The sequence below is a fragment of the Nematostella vectensis genome, chromosome 7 (assembly GCF_932526225.1).
Source record: "Nematostella vectensis chromosome 7, jaNemVect1.1, whole genome shotgun sequence".
Lineage (NCBI taxonomy): Eukaryota > Metazoa > Cnidaria > Anthozoa > Actiniaria > Edwardsiidae > Nematostella > Nematostella vectensis.
In genome coordinates this window covers 6,026,957-6,048,515 of record NC_064040.1, presented here as the reverse complement: position 1 = coordinate 6,048,515, position 21,559 = coordinate 6,026,957, and the positions used below count along the sequence as shown (strand labels likewise).

Below are 21,559 nucleotides of genomic sequence, written 5' to 3'. Positions count from 1 at the left end.
AATGCCTCTCCTTAGGCGAGCCTTCAAACGTTCTCGCTTGCCTAGAAACCCGCGGGAGGCCGCACGAGAAAGTCGTCTATGGTCCCGACATCCCCGTTTGTGCCGCAGCATCTTCTTCTGAATTTGTCTCGAGTATCCAAATATGGATCAGGGATGACCGCGGTAGACGTGTGGACTTTAAGGGCAAGCCTGTTCGCCTTGTATTAGAGCTAACCTAGGTCCGACATAACAAGCATGGCAAACAGCGACGTTAGCAGTGGTGCCATATACCCCTCGCTTCCCAGTGTTTGCCCCCCGAAGGGTACGCACATGACGCCTGCCGTTCCGGCAAGCATCGGCGGCGACGTGCAAAGCTTCCGACTCCAGAAAATATGTGACACTCAGGCGGTTCTAGACAACGAGATAACGCATCATAAGTATAAGCGCGCCTTTGCCGTTTCCCATGCTGTGTCTGTGGCATCCGGCATCGCTGCAGGGGCGCTTTCCAGCGCCGGGGTGGGGGTCTCTTTGAGTGGGATAGGGGTTCTCATCGGCGGTCCGCTGGCAGGGGTCGCTGGGCTGGTCGATGTCGTGGGCGCAGGCGCAGGGATAGTATCTAGGGGTCTTACGAGCAAGTTTCTAAACACGAAGACACGATGGTTTGAGCGGAGAGTAAGAAAAACTCGATGAGCGAGATGGTCTCTAAGGCTCTGCAAAACGGGCATATCTCAGACGGAGAGTTTCGGCTAATACTTCGGGAACAAGAGAGATACTACGCGCTCAAGGCCGCTATCAGAGCTCGACACGGCCTCGCATCGCGTGAGAAAAAAAGCAAGAAAGTGCCCTCCCTGGAGACGCGCGAAAAGATGAAAAAGAGACTGCGAGAAATTCGCGAGGAGTTCGGGAGCGAGGTGTTCGAGTAAAGCTCAGGTTTAAACGCCACGAAAGCGGCTTTGAATTTACGGCCGAAAAACGGTCGTTCCGCGCTCCGTAGGGTGGCGGCCCAACCCAATGCTATACATATATACACGTGTCTGCATGGCCGACCTTTAGCCACCCGCAGTAATCTTTTCCGCACTTCATCCTTCGAATGCTATGCACATGCTATATACATATATATACTACAGGACAGACGGGGGTCTAATTGCAAGGTTCCCACCCGTTTCTATGAAAGGCCCCAGTCCCGCTGCTGTCGATAGACTGCGGATTAATGATTGCTAACAATTGCTAATTATTTATCTACGCGAAGTGGCCCCGACGTAGATTAGTAATTGCCAATTATTTATCTACGCGAAGTGGTCACGACGTAGATTGATAATTAGCAATTATTAATCTACGCGGGGGCTCATCTGCATGAGACGGGGCTGGGGGGCTCGGAGGGGCGTTTCGGTGTCTATGAAAGTCCCCAGTCCCCCCCGCGTGATCTTTTAGACAAAACTATTTGTAAGGGGTTTTAGTTCAAAACGCTCCTAAATATTCTTATGTGAGTGATAAGTGTGATTCAATGATTTAAAAACATTTTTATATAAGAAAATAATATCATATCGGCAATCTTTTTCAAAATTGCAGAATACCCGTCCACATATTTGCATTTTCCTTGTATTTACTGGCTCGTTCTATAGAAATCGAGGTGTGAAGTCTCATTGTTAACTCTTTGTGGACGAGTATTTTGCAGTTGCTCCCAATTAAATTTGGGAGTAAAAGCAACACTTTCTGTGTTTCAAATCTTACTCTGGAATTTTTAAAAATCCCAACAAACAGTTTTCAGTAACCAAGTCTTTGGATATTTAGCTGATCTTTCCTTTTTAAATTTCCATCTATCCTAAATAAAGAGATACTGCTGTGCAACAATTCTCTTTCTTTTATCTTTCTGCCATAAAAACTGACTGGCACCATTTGACAACCCAATCACACATTATGTCTACTACTTCAGCATTTGACTTGCTGTTAATGTTCAAAGTATGGTCAGCATTTTCAACCCATCGCATCTCCCAGTTTGTTCCGAGTCTTGTCAGGACTTTCCCCTCCATCAGATCCATGCGACACATTGGGTCATGCGTCCCACTTACAAACAGTACAGGAATGCCAAGGTGAAGAAGAGAGGAGACTCGTAGTTCGGATGTCCGTTTAGGTGGGTGAAGAGGATAGGATAAGCATGCTACTCCAAAGATGAGTCTGTTTGTTAGACAACTTTGTGTCGCAAGCTCAGCAGCAACTCTGGCACCCATGGACCTCCCTGCAATAAGACAATCCTAATTGAATGAATTCAATTATTGTTCATAATTAAATGAGTCATTGATCCAAATTTAATGCATTGTTTATAATTGAATGATTTTTTTTATTCATCTAGCTGTTCTCTTTTTACATTCTAGTCATTTACACAATGGCAATACTAGGTGCTGGAGCAGCTATCCCAACCCCAATCCTACAGAACTATAATTGTCAATCTCATGACACTTGTAGATACAAAGTATGCAGACACTGCTTCGAGTTGTAGTTTGTTTGGAATTTATAGAAATTGAGGAACCTTGAAGTAAGCTCTAAAGAAAAAAAACTGGCAAGGGGCATGCTCAGGATCTGGGAGACGGGGAACAGTCATGGATTTCATATGGAAAAGGAAAAGCATATGACAGTCTTTTAATTAGAAATGACCCACTTTTTAGAAGTTAGGGGGAGGGGTTGCGCGCACCCTTCCACACACCTGCTGCATCTTAAGCCGAATTGTCACCAGTTTTTCCAGTCGACTACCTAACAATATCCGATGATTTTTAATGGAAAACGCGAAAAATATTTCAAAATATTGAAAGCAGTGTGTCTATTGGAAGTTTCTTTGAGGATGTGATCGATAATTTAGAGCGGATGGCCTGTCTTAACGGTTGAGGTTTCCGTCCGACCTCCGGAAGTAAACTGGTAACAATGCGGCTTTAGGGGAATATAAACCTGAACCCTCAGTCTGATTTTCAGAAGTACGAGAAAGTCTGCACATCTGAAAATCGGGCTGCTGGACCACTCTAAGTAAGAAGCATTATGAGTATTTGTAAAAGCATACGAGATATTGAAGGCTTGTAGTGTAATTTATGTCTCTCACCTGCAACTATACATTTTTGGACATCAAATTCTTCACTAGCACCAAGATAACTCTGTAAACAAATTGATAAAACAATTCCCTTTGAAACAAAATCAATCAATAGCCGCCCCTAGAATTTTTGTTTATCGAAATATAATAGATAGTAATAGCTCATGTTCTGCGATAATGTGATTATATACATAGGAATGTAAACAAACTTAACCCAACGCTTCACAACCTCTAAAACTATTGTACCAAATACAACGACTCTAATCAAATCTTGATAGAATAACAGAAAGCAATGTTCTATACAACTGCCAAATACAGGGTATTAAATGTGACTTTATAAATAGAGTAATTGTTTGGTTGCTATAGGTAGACGACTTACCACGGCCGCCTCGAAGCAACGAAGTCGATACTGGAAATTCGGTGTTTTGCAAGTGAATCTCAAACATAAAATCCCAGTGCGGGCTAGATGGGTAGCTATCTGTTCAAGGTGATGGAAATGTAAATCCCCTCCTGCACCGTGAGTGAGGACAACGGCGCAACCGTCCCACGAGCTAGGACTTGGTACATTTATGACGCCATCTAATACTCGATCTTCTACAGGAATTCGTACATCTAGAGTCTGTGAAAACAAGAATATACCTTAGCTACCAATCTTGAAAAGTACTCATCGAGTTTTGTCGATATCTAGAGTGAGTTTACGTACTTTTAAGCGGGCTTTTGCTGCCATTTTGTTGTCGTCCCGAAGCACTGCCTGGTTGCTAATTGCAAAGTAATTGTTACTTTTGTCTGTCAATCAAAATCATAATGCGATTATTTTGCGGTAGTAGTATTATTGACCAATAGCAGCACAGTTCTATAGTGAGCTATGTAGTTCAATACAATTAAAAATATATAACTAAACAAGTTGATAATTCAGGTTGCTATAGGTTTTAGTATGGAAGTGTTTAGGAAAAATTAATGCCTTCTGATAAAATTCTAAAAAGGCGCAATATTTGGGATCGAATATTTATATTGTGTCATATGACTTGAGAGTTGCAATCTATTCCAAACATCTGATGAAACACGATATTCTCAGGCCCGTTTTTATGCCTGCATCAGGCAGCATTGCTGGTAGCACAGGCTCTATTGCATGACCCCAAGAGACCATGATGGTCTCTTGATGACCCATAAGAAGCCGCGAGCACTGTCCTGAATATTGGGGTTAGTGCTGGGGTGGGTTGGGGGGGACCCATTATTTTTATTGAGATAACAGTTAGAATCCCTGCTTGGTAGACTATATTGCTTACTCACTCCATACCCCTTGCAAGTAGCTCCAACATCAGCCAGCATTTGGTAGCACCGTTACTCTCGGCTGATCACAAGACAAAATGAAGGCAAGCTACCTTGCAGCAGCCAACATGGTGTACAAACCGCGCCACAATTGCTGGACCAAAATCTCGCCAGCTTTTCGCCAGCAATGCAAGCGCTGTTTAAAAATGGCTTTGATGCTTAATATATGATTTCTATATTTTTCATATGACACGTTTCGGAAGAACACTTCTTGCTTTTTTCAGAACAAATCATAAATCCACTGCTATCATGTCAAGAGTCATATTCTCTGTTTTCGCGTCGATGGCTGTGTGGAGCGTTGCAATAATGTTCCCCTAATTAAGTGCCGAGAGATAATAGAGCTCTTTGCAATTTTCATTTACTACTCGCAGGATTTTTCCAAGCATTTCTTCAAGCATTTCCACGCGAGTGCACCCATATTTCGAAAAACCTTCGAGGGCCTGCAGGGGAGTGAGGGCAGGGGGGATTGGAGGGCATTGTTTCGAAAACCTTTTGGCTTGTAATAGGCTGAATCCTAGGGGAAACCAAAAGACTATCGAGTATAGGGACGACATGGTCTTTTCCTTGCTTTGAGTATTATTCAAGAAGTTCGCTATTGTGAGAAGCGGGTTATTTCCCAATATTATTGTAACAACAGAATTCTTTTGTTACTGCAGTGCCTCTCGAAAGTATGTTTTCGTTCTTTACAAGAGGCTGCTTACGAAAGGTACTAAATACTATGCATGTTTTTTCGTGAGTAGTTACCAGTCCCGCATTGCTCCGCTTAGCTTCTGCCCTCTTGTTTATGATGTTATTGTAGAACAGAACTCTCAGAGCCATTCGGTGAAGGCCATCAATTATTAGGATTTAAAAGTTGTATTTTGCACAGGATTAAAAACCCTTGAAGCATAAGACGCACCGACAAACAAACGACACAACAAGATCAGCGGGTACACGAATACACACTTTTTATAAGAACGTCTGCATTTTAGAACACATAAGACTAAAAAAGCAATATGCTGTTGCTATCTGAGCCTCGGCGTGTTCTTAAAATTTGGTGAAATCTCAGCCTGGACGTTCTTATGAAAAAGGTTTTTATAAAAAAGTGTATTTAGAGCACTAAGGTTTCCGGACAAGATTCGATGTGTTGTAGAGGTTTGATTTTTCCTCGGTATTTTTCAGGTTGAAAACTTAAGGTTTGGAATTCAGGGTAAGGTATTTATGGGCGGTGGTGGTAAGTTTCTATCCATGGTATATATTTAGATATAAAATCTTGGGCCCCCTGACCTCCCCCCTGCTCGCAAACCCGGAAGAAAGTTAACAAAAGCCTCCGAATGGTATTAGGTCAATGCTCGCATGCTTGTGCATTTGTTTAAAGCGGTGCTGGAAATATTATTAACCTTCAGTAATCAAGATTAATATTTCTAGGTAAATTCAACTTATTAGTAAAACCCTCAAATCCTTCCCTACCAGTAAGTACTGCAGGTATATGGTGAAAAGCACAATATTTGTGTAACGAATTTTAATACGACTTCTCCAACAGTCAAAGCAAGCCTAGCCTCCCTCACAGGCGTTGTTGGGAGCGAGCGACGCCTGCCTAAAAACGTCTGCGAGGGAGGCTAACGCAAGCCCGGAAACGGCGGGATATCAGGCTCAGCGTCTTTATTTACAGGCCTACAATCCACACCCAACAGTTTTACCAAACATTGATGGTGCATAATATTAACAATTGCAAGCTGGTGTTTCTGCTCCGTGAGCTAATCCACATACACCTATTTCAATAAAGGTTGTCAGTGCAAATGGCAAATGGCGATTGGCAAATGGCAGTTCTACTACCGAAAGTAACCATGCGTCTTGAAGAATATGGATATGTCAAAACGATTATCCATTAAAGGTTACCAATGCTTGGCTCTGACATCGCTGGACTTTATTTAACACCTTTAATTTACCATTTACCATTTTCCATTCGCCATTTGCACTGACAATGTGCATGTTTAGTGTCGATGGGGGAATCCCCACCCTAGTGCCATAAGCCATGCTGAATCCCTAAAGAAGGCAAAGACAAACTAAAGACATTGCAATACGTTTTGTGCGTACAATGCGTCAAAAGCATACGTTATTCTGCGTCTTTGCACGTATCGTCAGTTTCATATCAGTAACGTAAAATGGGTGTTCCCTTTACTCGGGAAAAAACCCAGCGTTTCGATCTTTAGTTAAGCCCCTGCCTTATAGACCCTGGTATCGTAAAAACAAACGCACATGCAAAAGGGTTCGAAAGCAACGAAACGAAACAGCTAAATGCAATAAACTGCAGTATGCACCCGCACCCCGGAAAAATCCCTCTGAAACGCTGCTGCAACAAGCTACATCCTTGTCTAAAATGGAGTTCGGGGAATGGTTAGGCACGGCTTTCTATTTGTGTAAGTATTAAACGTCATTTGTTATTATTTTTTTGCGGGGATTATATAAACTTAGACGTTAAAATGCAATCCCGGTCTGCATGAGATTTCTCGCTAACCCATATTGGGTTAGCGAGTCATTATTGATTTTATAAGTGTTGAATTAATGCCCTCACTTGTATTTTTTTACTGATGGACATGCAATACTCAACTCGTAAAGTCTACAGTTTCATCAATTTAGACTGCAGTGATTTTTTTTTTCAAAAGACGGGGCGGCCTTAAAAATGGCAAAGGCTTCGATAGAAAAAGGGAACACGCTGGGAAAACACATTGTAGAACGTTCTCTAAAAACGATTCTGATACTCATGTACCCGTGAGAGGGATACGCGTTAGAATGAGGAGGTTAGATAGACGCTAGAGAAAGCAACTTGTGCACTCAATCATTTGATCCACATCATTTGATCCACATCATTTGATCAAATTTTTATCCCAATAGTCGTCATCCATGCCTTGTCCAACTGTCAAGGCGATCGCAACCAAACGCAAAAACAAGTCAAAGGCGTCAAACTCGGGAGAGGGAAAGAAAACCCAACGGTTCTAACTTCCTCATCTCACCTTACCGCTTGTTGTCAAGGTGAAAAAAAGACAATTTGCTATGACTCATCACAGTTTATTTGTTGTAACGGAAAGCTGAATCGGAGACGCGGCATCGGGGAAATCTACTGCTGTGATAAAAGATTGTATGATCCATCTACAGCGATATGCTGCAAAGGGAGTTTACAAGGTATATCGAAGAGCAACGTGAACCCGAGATGTTGCGGGAAGGTTGCGTACGATGCTAACGAGCTCATATGTTGTCGCAAGACGCTGCGTAACATGACACACGTGCATGCAAAGTGCTGTGGTGACAAAGTAATTGACGTCACTCGTCAGATGTGTTGCTATGGTAATCCACAGCCGTCTACTGAAGGTTTGTACTTAGCGTTAGGTGGTTAAGGCCTTTTTGAAACGTTAGGTGTATGTTGAAGCATGACGTGTCTCTCGCAATACCTAGTGGTCTGACAACTACACTATCTCATTTACGTCATTTGGACTCATGTACACTCACAAAGAATTACAGCTTATAAGCCTGTCTCGGAAAACCGTCGGTATTTCCCTCTAACGGTTAGAGGGAAATACCGCAGGGTTTCCGTGGAAGTTGACAAACTAAAATAACACCAAACATTGAATATATCGAACACTGAACCAAGTCCGCATCCGATACTCTGCTTGAAAGCTTCCTCCAATATCCCGCGAGATGAGAAGGTCCCATTTCATTTAAACCCGTTCTCAAAGCCTAAATACCTTTGTGTCAGCGGCAAATAACACGTGCATATTTGGCCATTGGCAGACGGACACAAAGAGCGTGGTTTCTGGGAACAAGTTGAATAAAACTAGTCATCAAAGAACATACATCAGACAGACCGGGTTTTTACCATAAGTGTGATCATTTGTGTTCTCGACTGTTTTCCAGGGAAAAGTAAATGCTGTGGACGAATTTCTTTTAACCCAAAACTAGAAAAATGCTGCGACAGTATATTAAGCACATACAGCTACAATGCCCAGTGCTGTGGAAATACTACTTACGACCCTACACGCCAAACTTGCTGTAACGGAACAATCCATAAAAAGCCCGGGCTGCCTTGCTGCGCACGCCAGACCTACAACACAGCGGAAAACATTTGTTGTGGAGGAAGACTAGTTCCTAGAGAGAGCGCACCAGCCAACCACGCATGCTGTGGGACTGACATTTATGACGTCACAACACAGGTAGATTTTCAAAGAAACGGTCACCCTATGATATATCAGTTAACCAGATCCTGCCCTTTTTTACAAGCATGGTATAAAATGCAAAAAAATATATATTCTTGGCGTTTTTTCCAAATACGCAGATTTTTTTTAGGATTTTTTTAGGGATATGAGCCCAACGGCAAATGGTTTTAGTTGCTTTCATTTATTTAAACGTAGGTCGTCCTTTGTGTTTCTAGTCGTGTTGCGGGAACATCACGTTGTCAGCACTTAGGAGTCGCTGGCGTTGTTGTGGCAACAGTCCTTATGACAGTTACTCTCAAATGTGTTGCGGAGACACTTTGCATCGCCGCTACAGTCGCCGCGACCGTTGCTGTGGCACGATCTTATACGACCCCTCCATGATCCGTTGTGATGATTTCTTCTACTCAAAAATTTCCTTACTACATGGACACAAATGTGGAAACGTGGTATATAACCCAGACAAAGAAATTTGCTGCGCCCCTGGTCACGTGTCCAAAAAGACGCATGGGGATTGGTCAAGATGTTGTTCGAATGAAGCTTTCAATGCCCGCACTCACATGTGCTGCAATGGCGCTATTGTCCCGATCCCGCGAGGAATCCCGCAGTGCTGTGGGAAACGCCCGTATGACGTCACTAGGCATCGATGTGAGTGGCCAACAAATGATATCGCGAGTCGCGCGGACTCACGCGTGTTGTACTGCGGGACGCAGATGAAGGAGTTCGACTCGCGCGCAAAGCACTGCTGTGGGGGGAGCCTGTATGACGTAGCTGAGCCCTGTTGTCATGGTAACGTTGTCTCTTCACTATGGAAACTGTTAATAGGATAATTAAATCAAAACAGATAACTCTATGCTGGGATACAAAGTAGAAGAGTGATTTTTTGTTATTTTTGCATGAATTTCGATGTTATCAGAATGAATGAATACCATTGATGCAACAACGTGGAAGTTACCCCCCTTAACTAAGGTCAAAAGATTCTCAACTTATTTTTCCCTATGTATTTCTCCTCATAAGCATAAAGTCTTGAAATTATCAAAGGGCGATTGTTTATGAGATTCAATGGATTCAATTTCTAATAGATTTAATTTCTAATATTTTCATTCAGATGGGGATACTTGCTGTAACCGACAGCCTTTCAACAGGACAACACACATCTGCTGTAACGGAAGCCTAGCTCACAGAGCCCGCGATACCAAATGCTGTGGGCGGTCAGCGTATAACAGCTCGAGGCACGCGTGCTGTAGTGGTAGAGTTTACCCAGCAGGCTTTACGTGCTGTGGTGGTCTACTTTACCCTACTCAAGGGACCAGCCTCGCTCTGGGGAGATGCTGCGGGGGACTGGGATATAATCCCAATACGCAAATTTGCTGTGCGTCTCGAATCTTCAACAGGGAGACCAACAAGGTATTTTAAGACATATCGTACCATACCTCCAACAAGACAAATTTTAAAAATTGTAGCCAATAAGAATGCAAGAAGAATGCAGATTTGTATGACATATTCAAAACTGAGTGGCTCCTGTCATGTCATGAGCACATTTTCTGCTACATGATGAGCTTGTGGGCCCATAACTCAATGAAAAGTTCCTTTTTTGTCGCATCTCATTGGTTTAATTCTTAAAATTGTCAAGGTACACCTTAACAGGCGGGTTATTAAGAGAATAAACCCATTTTTTTATTTGCAGACGAAATGCTGCGGCAATCGTACCTTCCTGCCGTCACGCAATCTCACCTGCTGTCACGGTAGACTCGTTGTCACGCCATACCGTAACGCAATATGCTGTGGAAGAAAGGCGTACGACCCGGCGTCTCATACATGCTGCCGCGCGCGCATCCATCCTGGGCGCAACCTCAGCTGCTGTGGCCGCAACGCGTACACGCCAGGCTTCGAGACCTGTTGCCGCAACAAACATGCCTATCCAATCGCTACATACGGGACGAAGTGTTGCGAGGACTTGGCGTATGACCAATCTGTCGCTAGCTGTGTTGCAGGACACTTGCAAAAGTTGCGCGCCACTTGTGCGAGGTTTGACGCAAGAACCCATATGTGTTGTGCTGGTCGTTTGCGCGCGAAGCGCCCTGGTTTTCTGTGTTGCGGAAAAAGAAAGTTCAACACTGCAAAGTCTTTGTGTTGCGGTGGAATCGTCTTCTCCAGGAGAAGATTTGTCTGTTGTGGAGAGAGAGGAATCAGAGTTGATCGCTACAGGTGCTGCGAGGGGATGAGACCCCGAAAGATTGGCAAGGCTTGCTGCAGTAGGAGGGAATGTACACGCGATGTAGTTGGTATTCCGGAAGAGATTTGCACAGAAGACGTTACAGGTATGGAAGGAGTTTTCTGATAAAAATCTGACCACCCCCAAAGAACAAAGATTTTTATGCCATTGCAGTATCTCCACGAGACGTTTATTATCGGATTTGGCTACAAAATTGACATACCAGGGATACGTTGTTCGTCTTTATTTTCGCGTGTCTCAATTTTCGTCTTTAAATTCGCGATCGCGGAGAAAAATTGTGTTTGAAGGGGACTTTAATTGTCAAGTGACTTTATTTTTCAGTTTTTACAAAAAATGTATGTTAACCAACAACTGAAACAGGACCAATATATTTAAACAAAACCAGCACGTCCCTTTCAAAAGTCAGTCTTACTGTAATGAAAAAGTGTGCTTGTTTCTGGGCCATTATCGATACTTTTGTTACATGTCCTTAAGGAGATTATAAGAACCTTTTTTCTGTCCTCAATTTTTCTACTATCATTAAATTTCGCGAAGTTAAAGTTTGCGGACTTCTTGTCTTTAAGTTCGCGGATTTTTTTAAATCCGAAAATTAAGCAAAATAAGGTATCTAGAATGCCTTTTTTTTATCTAATTCGCTTATGCTTAATAGTTTTTTCTTCAAAATAGCACGTCTATTGCGAACTTAAAGTGGACTTTCGGCCGTTGTGAGGGTGCATTGGTACGGGCCTGCATAAACACAATTGATTGTTCAATGCAGTTCGAATACGACGTGAAATACATTTTGAATTCTTGAGAATTAAATTGAATTCTTCAGTTGTGTCGGCTGTAACGACAAAGTAAAAATACAACAATAATAACACCAACAAAAGCAACGACAACAAAATGAAAAACACCGACAACAACAACATCATGACAACTACAACCAGCAGCAATCGAAACCAACAACAACGACAACAAATAACAACAGCGAAAACGACATCCACCAATTTTGACAGCCAATAACAATACGTATTCCAGTATTCAGGGGAAAGGAATGGTATGTGAGACCAACCAGTGTATGTCTATCATAATTTGGCAATTTTGAACACAAGCCTAAAAACGTTCTGGATTTTATTGCAGTGTTCACGGGCAGCTTGTACGCAATGCAGAAAAGCTCGTACAAGTTTCGTGTTGAGCAAAACTTCAAGGGAACAAGATCAGGTCACGTGTTCCACACAAGCGTTGCCTCCAGCCCCGTCACCATGACAACAGGGAAAATATACTTGGTGGTCGGACGGCCGGACGCAATAGTGCCAAACAAACTGACCCTTCAAGGAATACCAATAATATGGAGTGCAAAAACAGAAGAAATATTGCAAAGAGAACTTGGAAAGTGCATCTCGGCCCTGCAACCAGATATGAGAATGCCAGTGAAAGGGGCCAGAGGAGGCTAAGACAGAGCGCACGTTCTGATTGGGATCCCTGTGGCTGGCTATGAGGAAACAGGGGCTGAGGAGAGCAAACCCAAAGGAGAGGATTTAGGCTGACGTCACAACATGAACCACAGGAAACCCGAACCACCACAGGAAGACCGGAAAGAGCGCCAGTAAACTAGGAACTTGCAATGTCTGATATCAGAAAAGATTCATAACGCCTTTGAAGAAAGGGAGATCTATTTGCCAAGTAATCGTGAATCTAATTTATACAAACTAGACCTTAAAAGAAAGGGTTGTTTACGGAACCCAGATACAAAATGGGGCACAATCATTCTTTTGGGTATGAATGTTTTACGGTGCCTTGACTGTAGGGTAGGGTATGTTATGTGTGTTCTTGGACTGGGTAGATATCGTTATCCTGTTAAATAAAGTTCAGGGGGGGGGGGCAAATTCAAACCGAAATAAACAGAAGACTGCGGCCTCCTAGCCAAAGAACGACGAAAAAATAAAATGTTTAAATGAAAACAGACTCTAAATTATGAATCACATCCTCAAAGAAACTTCTAATAAACACACTGCTTTCAATATTTTGAAATGTTTTTCGCATTTTCCGTTAAAAATCATCGGATATTGTTATGTAATCGACCGGAAGTATACTGGTGACAATGCGGCTTTAAATGAAGGTTTGACACAAGTCACGTGACTTCTTAGCGCAAGTCCCCTATAGAGGCCCAACTTAGGCCACAGGTAGCACGTCCCTCATGATCAGCAGGGAAACCACCCTTCTCCCCTGATGGACTAGCAGCTGACTAATATTGTCTGATGATCAAATATTTCGGCAAATACTCTGATTATCATCATATTCTAGAATTCTATAATTTTGTTGTAATTTTTTTACGTGTATATATATTCTGTACATAACTACGTATCTATGATCATTCATGCGTCTGTCCTCTAATAAAAATCCACGGCTGAGGTCACAGTCTGTCATGAACAAAAGTCACTCAACTTTTTCTTTTGTCAACGTTTTGTTCATGAAAACGCTTTGACGTCATCCAAGATTTATTAGAAGGCAGAAAAAAATGAGATATATTTGAACGAGCTTTATGCTTTATGAGCCAATCACTGATTTCGAAGTGAGATAATATAATAATATAATAATAATCGTTTATTCATACTTTTGTAGCATAAGCTAAATTACAGTATGTCGGCCGATGCACACTACACTTAACAATGTATAAATAAATACTGGCATAACTACTGGAAACGAATTGTGATAAAGTTATTATACCTTTCAGTTACACCAATTGATTTATCCAAACGGCTGCAACCCCCCCTTAGCGAATAACCATGGGCGACCTCAGTCCCAGATTGTATTATATATTTTATAGGCTCAGTGCATCTTGCTTTGGCCATGAATCGACGGCACAGTTCTGCTCTGCGGACTGTAAGTGAGTCCATTTTTGCTACTTTGAGCCCTGATTCATAGCTAAGGCAAGGGTAGATTATTCGAATAGCTTTTCGTTGTACTGTTTCGATAAGCTCTGCAAGGTACTCAGGAAGGGAGGCCCAGACAGGAGCAGCGTACTCAAGGACTGACCGAATTAACGAGCAATAGATAAGGATAAGGTTGTGGGGTTACGTTCAGCATCCCCCTCAACCACAGACGATAATCTGCCACGTATTTTCATATTGCAAAATCTTGTTACAGGAACTGTGACAAAGACTAGCAATTAATTTTTATCTCAAAAATCAACCCTTAGAACCCCCAACCCTTAGAACCCCCTTCCCCTGCTATCCCATCTTGGCCCAGTATTTGCTGCAAACCCTGATTAATCTATATCTATCCTACTTAGCACAGCTCGCGACCGACGTCCTTAAGATTAAATGAACATTTGGGAACGAAAGCTCTGTTAAATGAATTTCAAGGTCTTCGAAGATCGTCAGCCATGTTCATGTGCAGCCTGAACTTGTGAAACATCTGTCTTTCAGGCTTGTAATGAAAGGAAAGTCTGACTTTATCAGACATCACTTTAAGGTTAGTGCTCTTTCGACATCACTTTTAGATCAAGTCTGTTCACTTTCAGATAAACCATTCCTCGGACGTCAGAGGTTCAAGTGTTCAAAGTGTTCTTCAGAAATCACTTTTAGATCAAGTGTTCTTCTGACATCACCTTCAGATAAACTGATCCTTGTAAATCACATATCACCTTTAAATCAAGGTTCTTCAAACATCAAACATCACTTTCCTTGTCACTCTCAGCATATGTTGCACTGCAGCGCTTGTGTTGTTTCTGTCTCCTTTCGAGCTCTCGCTGAAGCGCCTGCCTCAGTTCCTCGTACCGCATCACAATCTGCTCCACTTCTTTCTTGTACATCCGCTTGAGGATGGTCTGCCAGCAGTCCAACTCGTTGTACCTGAAGAGCTCCCACTGTGGACAAGACCAAGCGAGATGGGCATTTTTTTTGAAGCAGACCGAGGAGGATGGAGATGCTGATGAAGCTGTGGATGGTTATGATATGAGGTTGTGGTTGTCAGTTGTTATGGGAATTGCTTTTGATGGTGTGATCCGGATGATAATGATGATCATGATGGTGATAATGATGCTTTTTGATAATAAGTATGATAATAATGATGATGGTGCTTTAATATTTATCTCAATATGTGTTGTTGATGATTTTCATGATGATGCTGTTAGTGTTGTTCTAGATGATGGTGATGACAATAATGAACATGGTGATGACAATAATGAACATGGTGATGATGAAGATGATGGTGATAACTGATATTTACCTTGAGCAGTGGATCAAATTTGGATGGAGCCTTTGCATATGTCTTGAGCCACTCTGGTGTTTCTAAAATATGTGAAAGAGAACATGATATATAAAAAAAATGGGAAAGTCAGACCAACACTTTTCACTGTTCACTACCTTTATATAACCTATTGATATTTTCCATCTATTATTTTTATCTAAAAATAGTTACTGCTTAGTTATACTCTGCCAATAGTGCATTGTTTTACCTATTGTTTCATTATTATTCAATCTTGTTCATTAATATGAATTATTCAAGTTACTCTCGAAAAGTTACAAAAATGTCTGCAAATATTATACTGGACATTTAACTAAAGAAAAAAACAATGAATTTTAGGGAGGGCAGCCCCTCTTACTCAAGCTTTACCTAACGTCTACCTAAATCAAGCTTTACCCGACCTTTACCTACCTCAAGCTTTAACTTACATTGAACTAACTAAAGCTTTACGTTACCTTTACATAACTCAAGCGATACCTTACCTTTACCTAACTCAAACTTTACCTACCTTTACCTAACTCAAGCCTTTGCCTACCTCATGCTTTACCTTACCTTTACCTAACTTAAGCTTTACCTTACAATCACCTAACCCAAGCTTTACCTTACCTTTACCTACCTCAATCTTTACCTTACCTTTACCTAACTTAAGCTTTACCCTACCATCACCTAACCCAAGCTTTACCTTACCTTCACCTAACCCAAGCTTTACCTGACCTTTACCTAACTAAAGCTTTACGTTACCTTTACCTAACTTAAGCTTTACCTTACCTTTACCTAACTCAAGCTTTATTTTACCTTTACCTAACTCAAGATTTACCTTACCTTCACCTAACTCAAGCTTTACCTAACCTCTACCTAACTCAAGCTTCACCTTACCTTCACCTAACTCAAGCTTTACCTTACCTTCACCTAACCCAAGCTTTACCTGACCTTTACCTAACTAAAGCTTTACGTTACCTTTACCTAACTTAAGCTTTACCTTACCTTTACCTAACTCAAGCTTTATCTTACCTTTACCTAACTCAAGATTTACCTTACCTTCACCTAACTCAAGCTTTACCTCAACTTTGCCTACCTCAAGCTTTACCTAACCTCTACCTAACTCAAGCTTTACCTTACCTTCACTTAACTCAAATTTTACCCTCCCTTTACCTGCCTCAAGGTTAACATAACCACCACCTACATCACGCTTTAAATTACTTTTACTTAACTCAAGCTTTAACACAATTTCTTAACCTAAAAAAAGGTTACCTGTTCCAATATAGGGGTTTGCATGTGTGGTAGAAGCCATGAGTGAATCTTGAGCTTCCCTGCCTGGCAGTCCTACCGCAAGCCCATTCCACTCTTCCCGATGGCCATTCTCACGATACGGCATACTCTGCAACTGCTGGAAGTACTGTGACTTGGCAGGGTGTTCACGCTGGGAGGAGCCAGTTGCATGGCTAGTGCAAATAGTCAAAAATACATATTTAGTTTTCACATTTTCACCTTTTTAGATATATATATATTTTTACATAATGTTTTAGCAGCCACTTTGAAGAGGGAGAAGATAGAGGAAAAAAAGAGAGCCCATGAAGGTGTTTACCCCACAATTTGATGGATATTTAAGTCTTTTGTCCTTTTGTAGTGGAAGGAAACCAGATAAATACCAGGGGAAAAATTTAGACAAATACCCCAGAAAGACAGAAAAGAACCAAAAAACGACACTGAGCTCAGAGTAAAGATTCAAACTAAAGTAGCAGTATGGTGAGAGGCATGTGCTTTCACTGCTTCTCCACTCGAAGCACCCTTACGCTCTTAATGTTATTATTTCTGTTTTAGTTTGGATAGACGCTCTCACTTTTATTATTTCTGCTTTAGGTTGGGTGGAAAACTGGTTACTTACTTGACATAATAGATACCATATTGAGGAGATTCCACTTGCTCCCAGCCATCTGGTGATTCTGCAATAATAAGTTGGGTTTATCAAGCAATGCCAAGCTAATAGTGTTAGATGTATTGTTAGTTGAGGGTGAGTAACATGAGGCTCATTAATAGCCTATGCAAATTTTTTTTCGGATATTATGACATTGGTTTTGACATCTGGGAAAATCTGGGATAAATTTTATAACAATCTTCTTACATAACATGCCAGTCATACAATCATAAAGTTATTTAAGTGAATAAGACAAAGGTTTCAAACACATTAAGAAATAAATGAGAAACCATGGGAAAGTCTGAGACTGTGGGAAAATCTAGGTAAAAAATAAGAGATCTTAACAAAGAGAGACATCTCAATTCAAATTCACCTAGTTTTTCCAATGGATGTTTCCAGTGTGTTGTCTGTGTATTGTGGCTACAACAGAAATGTATAATTAATTTGATGAGATATGTATATGTATGGAATGACTGGCTACTGTGTCAGTACTTGGCTATCTGTTGTAGAAACTATTATTCTATTATAGCACAAGCCACAAAACACCATTATTTGATCAGCTCACTCTATGTAGTATATCTTGTTGTCTGGAGCATAAGCAATTTCCCAGCCTGGGGGTAGAGGGCAGTCCACATCCACAATAGGCATCTCTGAATTAACTGCAAAAAAAAAAGCAATGAAAAGCCTGTTGGTGTTGTAAGCCAGATTCCATGAAACAATTTAAAAACAGTAGCATTTTTTAACGAGTTTAAAAAAAGTAATGTTGATCAACTGTACAACAAGACTTGGGAAGTAAAAGAAGTAGTATTATATGTGTTAATCTAGCCACATAAGATGAAATAAAATGTTAAATTAACATTGCAAGACATGATCAAATGGGCTTCACATAAGCCCCCCCCCCCCTAATTTGCCAGTATAAATACTGCTTATACTATAAGTAAACATTCATGAGTGTGGGTCAGTGTGTAAGCACTTGAAGATTAATACCACAGGCCAGCTTCTCTAGCTGTTCTTTTACAACCATAATACATGTAAATACATGTACATCCTTATCTGACAAGCTAAGACAAGCTAGGTTTATAAACCTAATCGCCAAGCCCCCCTGACAGATTTGAACCCTGAATTGAGAAGTGATACCCATACCACTGAGTTACTGTTGCTCAAAACATCTTTATTTTTGGGTTCAATGATTTTTGTATGAATTTACACAAATACCAAAGGAGTTTCTAAGTTGGCTGAGAATTCACTAACCTGTTTGCTGTGATGACTGCTGTATCATCATACCATCAGACTGGCTGAAGACTACCTGTTGCTGGTCATGCATTGCCTGGAACTGCTGATACCCTCTCATGTGGTTCACTTCCTCAACCCTTGGACCTGTCTGGCCAAACTGTGACACCATCTGGTTCTGCTGTGGGTTGTAATCTACAGGCCTATTGAGCTGGTACTTCTGCCTGGCTGCATTATTCAACAAGGCGCCAGGCACACTGGCAATTCTAGAGTACTCAGAGACTTGTTGTTGATAACCAAGGCTCTGTCTTCTGTCCATGTTACTGCCATCTGGGTAGAGAAACAATTCTGTTCTGGCCTCTTGTCCAGTATTTTTGAACTGTGTTTCCCTAATGTCTTGAAAATTCATGCTTGCACTTGTTGGGATATTTCCAGGCATGAAATATCCCCTAGAGTCAGGGAATCCAGGTGCCATTCCTCCATAGTCTTGATAATTATGCAAAAAGTTGTAAAATTCTGGGGAGAAATTGCCTGGGTAAAGATTGGACATCTCTCCACTCAACCTCTGCTCTCTGTAAGGAGGAGGATGCCGGTAATGGTCAAGAACAAGTTTATCTTTCTTGTTTTGCTTTCCAACAATTTCATTGTATGGGGGAGGATGACGGTATCCCATGGTAACACCCCTTGGTGACTCGCTACCTCTAGAGGGGTCACCCTGCATATGATCTATTTGACATGAAGCACAGTTTTGTTGATCTAACTGTAAGTTTTTAAAGGAATTTAATAAATCATTGGGATCTTGGACATTATTGTTTTGGAATGCTTCTTGGTGTGGTGGTGAATTTTCTCTATGAAAGAATGTAATTGTCTGGGAATCTGGCTGAAAGCGGTCAAGCAAAGGTGTTCTATTTGATAACATAAGAATCCCTGCATTTTGATTGACGGTGTCATCATTATTTAGATAGACTGGCTCTTGAGAATGTGGTTGATATGACTCTTCAATGTCACACTGTTTCAATACAGCAGCTGCAATATTGGGTGTTGAGGCACTCTTTGTGAGTTGTTCTGCAATAGAAAAAGAAATAAGAAAAAATTGACGGGTCAGTACGCAGCTCTTACAAGCTGCAATTTGATTGGGCAAATGAACAATATACGCACCTCGACACAAAGAACGAGAAGAATAGAGACAAAAGAACTCCTTTGTAGAACAAAGATAATAGGAGACAAAGCAGCTGCGTACTTACTCAAATTGACTAGCTGAAGGTAATTTAAATATTTTGGCACCATGTGTTATTATAAATTATAGCATGCCAAGGGGGGAATTTTATTATTAAATATTAAATTTCCCCGCAACAGAGGGATAATTAGTTGAAACTTTAACTAGTCATCCTGAGGTTGCAGTAAAATTTAATTACAAAATTCCCACAGATGCTATGCTATAATTTTGTAATACCATGAAAACCAATTGATATAATTAACTAATTATATTGAATATAGCAGAAATATCGAGGTAAATCAGCAACTATCAATATTTCAATTAAGAATAAGAGATTGATAATCATCACTGTACTTGATATAAACTAATTAGGAGGGATAATGTAGATATTGATTTATTGTCAATAGTTTACTTCTGGCGGTCTGACAGAAAACCTCAACTGTTAAAAGACAGTAAAATATATTTGAATCTGTGCTATTTAACGGGCCATTCGCTCTTTATTATCAATCACATCCTCAAAGAAACTTCCAGTAGACATACTGCTTTCACAATTTTGTAATATTTTTTGCGTTTTCCATTTTAAATCATTGGAGATTGTTACGTAATCGGCCGAAAGTAAACTGATGACAATGCGGCTTTAATGATCTTCTGATCCAATCAATTTAAACCCATTTTGGCAATTCTCAATATACTTCAAACTCTCGCCAACAATTCTCAACTCCTAAACCACTTTCTGGGTTCTGTCATTCAAACCTTGGATTTGTTTTGTTATTGGTCAGCCCCTTGCAGTGGCCTCCATTGAAACGATTTCAGTGCTGGCCAATTTTGGAGTAATGGAATCAAGAAGGGATGTAGCCTCCATTGAAACGATTTCAGTGCTGGCCAATTTTGGAGTGATGGAATCAAGAAGGGATGTAGCCTCCATTGAAACGATTTCAGTGCTGGCCAATTTTGGAGTAATGGAATCAAGAAGGGATGTAGCCTCCATTGAAACGATTTCAGTGCTGGCCAATTTTGGAGTAATGGAATCAAGAAGGGATGTAGCCTCCATTGAAACGATTTCAGTGCTGGCCAATTTTCGAGTAATGGAATCAAGAAGGGATGTAGCCTCCATTGAAACGATTTCAGTGCTGGCCAATTTTGGAGTGATGGAATCAAGAAGGGATGTAGCCTCCATTGAAACGATTTCAGTGCTGGCCAATTTTGGAGTGATGGAATCAAGAAGGGATTTAGCTGTTGGATATTGCCAGTGAGAGTTCACCAAATATCGAATCAGCAGTCAGATTATCAATTGATTGATTTTGGTTTTATCGATTGGTTTTTCAATATTGATTTTAAATGTTTGAGCAGGCCGGGCTATTGGCATCTAAGAGGCATTGAGAATTTGGTCTGGGTTGATTTCACATGAATTTCAGGAATCCAAAATATCATTCAGGTTTCTATAACATTCCGCAGCCCATTTTTTTTAGAAAAATTCCTAAAATTCAGCTCTGTTCTTACTGCCGAATGTTATTATGAATGGCATATGAATTTCGAAATGCTCACCTAAACTGAAAACGTTAGTAAACGTAAATTTGTTAGGAATTTGTCAAGTTAACCGTTAGCATTCACTCTTGAGCTATTTCCATGTGACAAATGTTGTGATTTGCAGAAATGCGTAATCGACCCGTATAGAGTTGAGTCAAACAAAACCAGAGTAAAAATAGTTGAAAACGATGACTAGATAGCACTTCATCTCTTAAAATTCAGAGAAATTATCGACATAAAGGCAAGTAATTTCTATCAGTTTTATACTAGTAGGTAAAAGTGTTTCGGTCTCAACTTACCCTGCAAAATTCGCGCAGTATCTTCCCGCTTCGTATATTTGCCATGGATCAAACGTTCTTTTGTCTTTTTAGCCTTGTCTTTCGAGATTTTCTTCCGAAGCAAACGAAAAGGCATACCTCTATGAGGATTTTGGCTGTACTCTATTCGAGAACATTTCTTAAGGGATTATGAGGGACATTTTTTCAGCATGAACGACACGCTAAGAATGGGTGTCATGTTGAACTAAGAATTATAAACAGTATGCTCGCTGTTTGGCTCCCTGTGCCGCAAGCGATCGCCCACTATGTTCGCTACTTTATATACTCAGGGGGGTGGACTAGAAGGGCTCTTTTTGCCA

General features: G+C 41.0%; 3 protein-coding genes across 5 annotated transcripts; 1 reads left to right on the top strand and 2 right to left on the bottom strand.

Annotated features, from left to right (window-relative positions):
* Positions 1 to 1,484: 1,484 nt before the first annotated feature.
* On the bottom strand, positions 1,485 to 3,865 carry LOC5520809 (testis-expressed protein 30). Its single transcript, XM_001640475.2, has 4 exons — positions 3,759 to 3,865; positions 3,435 to 3,674; positions 3,068 to 3,119; positions 1,485 to 2,215 (listed from the first exon to the last, which is right to left on the bottom strand). Exons 1-4 carry the CDS (start codon positions 3,780 to 3,782, stop codon positions 1,842 to 1,844), a joined length of 690 nt encoding a protein of 229 aa, XP_001640525.1. The 5' UTR covers positions 3,783 to 3,865; the 3' UTR covers positions 1,485 to 1,841.
* A 2,629-nt stretch (positions 3,866 to 6,494) lies between these two features.
* LOC5520808 lies at positions 6,495 to 13,484 on the top strand. 2 transcript variants are annotated; one of them, XM_048730030.1, is made up of 7 exons: positions 6,495 to 6,783; positions 7,259 to 7,732; positions 8,276 to 8,571; positions 8,790 to 9,219; positions 9,680 to 9,978; positions 10,259 to 10,892; positions 11,927 to 13,484. In XM_048730030.1, the coding sequence occupies exons 1-7, from the start codon at positions 6,744 to 6,746 to the stop codon at positions 12,238 to 12,240; spliced, it is 2,487 nt and encodes an 828-aa protein (XP_048585987.1). In that variant the 5' UTR covers positions 6,495 to 6,743; the 3' UTR covers positions 12,241 to 13,484. The 2 variants fall into 2 exon arrangements, with proteins under 2 accessions (XP_048585987.1, XP_001640635.2); XM_001640585.3 differs by having other exon boundaries at positions 8,790 to 9,360.
* LOC5520711 lies at positions 13,370 to 21,480 on the bottom strand. 2 transcript variants are annotated; one of them, XM_032365784.2, is made up of 8 exons: positions 21,222 to 21,480; positions 18,201 to 19,244; positions 17,515 to 17,608; positions 17,323 to 17,369; positions 16,920 to 16,977; positions 16,286 to 16,476; positions 15,017 to 15,078; positions 13,370 to 14,725 (listed from the first exon to the last, which is right to left on the bottom strand). In XM_032365784.2, the coding sequence occupies exons 1-8, from the start codon at positions 21,334 to 21,336 to the stop codon at positions 14,570 to 14,572; spliced, it is 1,767 nt and encodes a 588-aa protein (XP_032221675.1). In that variant the 5' UTR covers positions 21,337 to 21,480; the 3' UTR covers positions 13,370 to 14,569. The 2 variants fall into 2 exon arrangements, with proteins under 2 accessions (XP_032221675.1, XP_032221674.1); XM_032365783.2 differs by having other exon boundaries at positions 13,370 to 14,654; positions 21,222 to 21,478.
* Between the last annotated feature and the right edge of the window lie 79 nt (positions 21,481 to 21,559).

Bases quoted from the DNA above. Each gene is read 5' to 3' on its own strand.
- LOC5520809 (XM_001640475.2), bottom strand. From the start codon at position 3,782: ATGGCAGCAAAAGCCCGCTTAAAA. The intron at 3,675-3,758 runs GTACGTAAACTC...TTGTTTTCACAG, and splicing joins CAGCAAAAGCCCGCTTAAAA to ACTCTAGATGTACGAATTCC. The intron at 3,120-3,434 runs GTAAGTCGTCTA...ATTTGTTTACAG, and splicing joins GTTGCTTCGAGGCGGCCGTG to AGTTATCTTGGTGCTAGTGA.
- LOC5520808 (XM_001640585.3), top strand. From the start codon at position 6,744: ATGGAGTTCGGGGAATGGTTAGGCACGGCTTTCTATTTGT. The intron at 6,784-7,258 runs GTAAGTATTAAA...TTATCCCAATAG, and splicing joins AGGCACGGCTTTCTATTTGT to TCGTCATCCATGCCTTGTCC. The intron at 9,361-9,679 runs GTAACGTTGTCT...ATTTTCATTCAG, and splicing joins AGCTGAGCCCTGTTGTCATG to ATGGGGATACTTGCTGTAAC.
- LOC5520711 (XM_032365783.2), bottom strand. From the start codon at position 21,336: ATGCCTTTTCGTTTGCTTCGGAAGAAAATCTCGAAAGACAAGGCTAAA. The intron at 17,370-17,514 runs GTGAGCTGATCA...TTTCTGTTGTAG, and splicing joins AACAAGATATACTACATAGA to CCACAATACACAGACAACAC. The intron at 15,079-16,285 runs GTAACCTTTTTT...CACATATTTTAG, and splicing joins AAACCCCTATATTGGAACAG to AAACACCAGAGTGGCTCAAG.